Source organism: Petromyzon marinus, chromosome 67, assembly GCF_048934315.1.
Source record: "Petromyzon marinus isolate PM22_M1 ecotype Great Lakes invasive population chromosome 67, UKy_Petmar_22M1.pri1.0, whole genome shotgun sequence".
NCBI lineage: Eukaryota > Metazoa > Chordata > Hyperoartia > Petromyzontiformes > Petromyzontidae > Petromyzon > Petromyzon marinus.
The window spans coordinates 4,925,014-4,929,961 of NC_133733.1; the positions used below are offsets into that span (position 1 = coordinate 4,925,014).

Below are 4,948 nucleotides of genomic sequence, written 5' to 3' on the forward strand. Positions count from 1 at the left end.
GTATAGTGGTGTAGTGTATAGTGGCGTAGTGTATAGTGGTGTAGTGTATAATGTATAGTGGTGTAGTATATAATGTATAGTGGTGTAGTGAATAGTGTACAATAATGTATAGTGGTGTAGTGTATAGTGGTGTAGTGTATAGTGTACAATAGTGTATAGTGGTGTAGTGTATAGTGGCGTAGTGTATAGTGGTGTAGTGTATAATGTATAGTGGTGTAGTGTATAGTGTACAATAGTGTATAGTGGTGTAGTGTATAGTGGTTTAGTGTATAGTGTATAGTGGTGTAGTGTATAGTGTACAATAGTGTATAGTGGTGTAGTGTATAGTGGCGTAGTGTATAGTGGTGTAGTGTATAATGTATAGTGGTGTAGTGTATAGTGTACAATAGTGTATAGTGGCGTAGTGTATAGTGGTGTAGTGTATAGTGGTGTAGTGTATAGTGTATAGTGGTGTAGTGTATAGTGTATAGTGGTGTAGTGTATAGTGTACAATAGTGTATAGTGGTGTAGTGTATAGTGGTTTAGTGTATAGTGTATAGTGGTGTAGTGTATAGTGTACAATAGTGTATAGTGTAGTGTATAGTGGTGTAGTGTATAGTGGTGTAGTGTATAGTGTACAATAGTGTGTAGTGGTGTAGTGTGACGGGGGTGTGACGGGGGGTGTGACGGGGCGGTGTGACGAGGTGGTGTGAACAGGGGGGGGGGGGGCGGGTGTGACGGGGGGTGTGACGGGGCGGTGTGACGGGGGGGGGTGTGAACGGGGGGGGGGGGGGCGGTGTGACGGGGCGGTGTGACGGGGGGATGTGACCAGCGAAGCGCAAACGCGGGCACGTGTGTGTACGTGTGTGTACGTGTGCGTGTGTACGTGTGTGTGTACGTGTGTGTACGTGTGCGTGTGTACGTGTGTGTACGTGTGTGTGTACGTATGTGTGTACGTGTGCGTGTGTACGTGTGTGTACGTGTGTGTGTACATGTGCGTGTGTACGTGTGTGTGTACGTGTGTGTGTACGTGTGTGTACGTGTGCGTGTGTACGTGTGTGTACGTGTGTGTGTACGTGTGTGTGTACGTATGTGTGTACGTGTGCGTGTGTACGTGTGTGTACGTATGTGTATACGTATGTGTGTACGTGTGTGTACGTGCGTGTGTATGCGTGTGTGTGTGTACATGCGTGCGTGCGTGTGTACGTGCGTGTGTACGTGCGTGTACGTGTGTACGTGTGTGCGTGTGTACGTGCGCGTGTACGTACGTGTGTGTGTGTACGTGTGTGCGTGTATATACGTGTGCGCTGAACTTCTTTCGCACCGCACGTAGCCAACCGCAGTCATCAGAGGGAGAGAGAGCGGCGAGAGGGGGGGGCGGGGGGGGGGGGTGGTCACCTCGTCGAGACGAGGAGGTGGAGGAGCCGCGGCCGTAACGCCGGCGCCCACCATTTATAATCGTTGCAGTGCCACCGCCACCACCGCCACCACCACCACCACCACCACCGCCACCACCGCTGCCACCGCCGCCGGCGACCGACCGACCGACCGAATCCCAACGTCGTCGCCCTTTCGTCGTTGGCGGCTGCCCAAGCGCCGGATCGAACATTTTCGCTCAGTCTTTTATTTCGTGTCGTTCTTTTTTTTGGAATTTTTCTCCGACCGATTCGAAGTCCCAAGCCCCCCCCCCCCTCCCACCGCCCGCCAGGCCGCGGCCGCGCCCGTCCACCACCGGCGTAGGCCGAAGCCTCTCGCCGGGCCCCGGTCCGTCGTGACACCGGGGGGTAGAAGGGGGGGGGGTGGTGGTGGAGCTGCGTGGGTCTCCCCCGTGGGGCCAACGGTGCCGTAAGGCGGGCGGAGCGAGGCCTGGGGGCCCGGGGAAGGGTCTCTCTGGGAGCGGACAAAAAAACGTGACCAGCCCCTCCGCGGAGAATCGTGCGGGCCCTCGCCCCGCTTACCGCCGGTCAGTTTAGTTAGTCCACCGCCACCGCTGCCGCCGCCGCCGCCGCCGCTAAAGTAGTTCAAGAGTCGCCGCGTGGAGGGGGGACGGAGCCTTCTGCTTCTTCGACGTCTTCGTCTCGGCCGGTTCCCAACGTTCCAAGCGTTCACGCCCCGTCACCGCGGGGTCGGCTGGACGGCGGCTGGACGGCGGCTAGACGGTGCAACCGCGAGGTTTTTTTTTTGCCGGCGGCCCGGCCCGGCCGGGTCGGCGAGGGAATTTGAGAGTGAGAAATAATTATTTATACACCGGAGGAATCCGATGAGCCGTGGAGCTCTTCGCCACGGGCGCTCGCACCGCGCGTCCAACGCAAATCCACTGGGCGTGGCCCGAGGCAACAACAACAAGAGACCACCCCACAACCTACTCAACGTCAACCTCAATCCTGGGGGTCGCGCTTCCCCGTGAGGTGCTGGGGGGTTGGGTGGGCCCCCCGCGCTCAACCACCACCACAACCTCCTCATCATCATCATCATCTTCCTCCTCCTCCTCAATCGTCGCCCGCGTCAGCCGACGCTGAAATCCTGGGGGTCGGCATCCCCGTGGGGCGTTTGGTTGGGTCGGGTGACCACCGCGCTCGATCACCACCACCACCACCACAACCTCCTCCTCCTCCTCCTCATCATCATCTTCATCATCTTCCTCCTCCTCGTCCCTCCCCCTCCTCGTCGTCGCGATTTTCCACGACCGTCACCCGCCGCCAGCGCCGGCGGTGAAACCTCCGACGAGGGAGGGGTTCCGCGGGCGGTGTCCGCGTTGCATCATCACCGTCGTCGCCGCTCCTCATCTCATCCTCCTCCTCCTCCTCCTCATCGTCATCGCCGCTCCTCCTCCTCATCCGGCAATCGTCACCCGACGCCCCCCCCCGGGTACCGGGGGGGGGGTGGCCCCTCCGCGGGGGGAGGGGGAGAGGGGTGGGGGTGGCGCGCTAGCCGCCTAGACCTTGTAGTAGACGCTGGGGCTCTGGGGCGGAATCTCCTGCACGATGTACACCGGGTGGCCGTAGTCGCCGCTCACTTTCTCGTAGTGCGGGCAGAACGACGAAGACGACGAGCCGCCGCCGGGGCCGCCGCCGCCGGGCCCGCCGGGGCCGCCGCCGGGGCCGCCGGGGCCGCCGAGCCCCGCCGGGTCGTCCCCGACGGCCGACCTCAGCGGGATGATGATGTCGCTCGGCTCCGTGCCGCCGACGCCGCCGACTCCGACGCCGCCGTGCTTGGGGCTGCCGACGAGGCTGCCGAGGGGGTGGTGGTGATGGTGGTGGTGGTAGGAGGAGGAGGAGGAGGGGCAGCCGGGGCCGCCGCCGCCGCCGCCGCCGCCGGCGCCGCCCCCTCCTCCGCCGCCCGCCGACGGGTGGCGGAGGTGGTGGTGGTGGTGCTGCGAGGAGGCCGGCGCCGGGTGCTTGGTGCGCCGGCGGCGGCACCGGAGCAGGGCGACGACGAGCAGCGTGAGGAAGACGAGGAAGAGCACCGAGCCCGAGGCCACGCCAGCGACGAGGGCGATCTGGGATCCCAGCAGCGACGAGGAGGAGTTGCCGCCGGGGCCGCCGCCAGGGCCGCCGGGGCCGCCGCTGCCGGGGCCGCCGGGGCCGCCGCCGGGGCCGCCGCCGGGGCCGCCGGGGCCGCCGACGTCGGCGGACGGGGTCGGCGCCGTTGCTGCTGCCGGATCCGGTGGTGCCCGAGGAGGAGATGGAGAAGCCGCCGTCGGCGGCACCACCGGCGCCGCCGCCGCCGCCGCCGCCGCCGCCGTCGGGACCGCCGGAGGCGTCTGGAGATGGTGATGGAGAGAGAGTTTGTGGTGGTGGTGGTGGTGATGGTGGTGGAGGTGGTGGTGGTGGAGGTGGTGGAGGTGGTGGTGGTGGTGGAGGTGGTGATGGTGGTGGTGGTGGTGGTGGTGGTGGTGGAGTGGTGATGGTGGAGGTGGTGGAGGTGGTGATGGTGGTGGTGGAGGTGGTGATGGTGGTGGTGGTGGAGGTGGAGTTGGTAGTGATGGTGGTGGAGGTGGTGATGGTGGAAGTGGTAGAGATGGTGCTGGTGGTGGTGATGGAGGTGGTGGAGGTGGTGGAGATGGTGGTGATGGTGGTGGTGGTGGTGGAGGTGGTGATGGTGGTGGTGGAGTTGGTGGTGGTGGAGGTGGAGTTGGTAGTGATGGTGGTGGAGGTGGTGATGGTGGAAGTGGTAGAGATGGTGGTGGTGGTTGTGGAGGTGTTGGAGATGGTGGTTGTGGAGGTGTTGGAGATGGTGGTGATGGTGGTGGTGGAGTTGGTAGTGATGGTGGTGGAGGTGGTGATGGTGGTGGAAGTGGTAGAGATGGTGGTGGTGGTGATGGAGGTGGTGGTGATGGTGGTGTGATGGTGGGTGGTGGAGGTGGGTGGTGATGGTGGTGATGGTGGTGGTGGTGATGGCGGTGAGTGGGTGGTGGTGGAAGAGAAGAGTGGAGGAAGGAGAGTGACTGTGGGGTGGGTATGGTGAGAGTGGCAGCGCTGAGCGTGGGTGGTGAGCGGGGTGAGCGCGCAGTAGTGAGCGTGGGGATGACAGGCCCATCCCGATGGTGAGCGCAGTGGTGAGCGTAGTGTTGGCGAGCGTGGCGGTGAGCGTGGGGCGGTGGTGAGCGTCGTGGGTGGGTCAGTGACGGTGGGGGGCTCACCCCTGTCAGGAGGGGGGTCTGCCGGAGGGCGGTGTGCCGAACCGTCGGGACGTTCCCTGGAAGAGGGCGCCCCCTGCTCCACTGATGCCTCGTCACCCAGCGGATCCGCTGGGTGGGAAATGAATAAAATAAATAGTTCGTTGATGTACGCCAATATATTGATAGATAGCCAAATAATTAAGACAAGTAAATACGTAGATCGATAAATAAATATATATAAATAGATAACAAGATAGATAAATAATATAAAAGACTAAATAACTATATAGAGAGATACATAAATAGGGAAAGGCCAATGAACCCCTGCTCTGGGACTATCCTGGGAGG

At 61.4% G+C, this 4,948-nt stretch overlaps 1 protein-coding gene across 1 annotated transcript; it reads right to left on the bottom strand.

Annotated features, from left to right (window-relative positions):
• Positions 1–735: 735 nt before the first annotated feature.
• Positions 736–4,795, bottom strand: LOC142906583 (uncharacterized; the record flags this gene model as incomplete). The annotated part of the gene is made up of 2 exons (XM_076054729.1): positions 736–3,742; positions 4,622–4,795. Coding segments are annotated over 2 exons (1,002 nt in total), but the record flags the coding sequence as incomplete, so codon positions are not given.
• Positions 4,796–4,948: the final 153 nt, after the last annotated feature.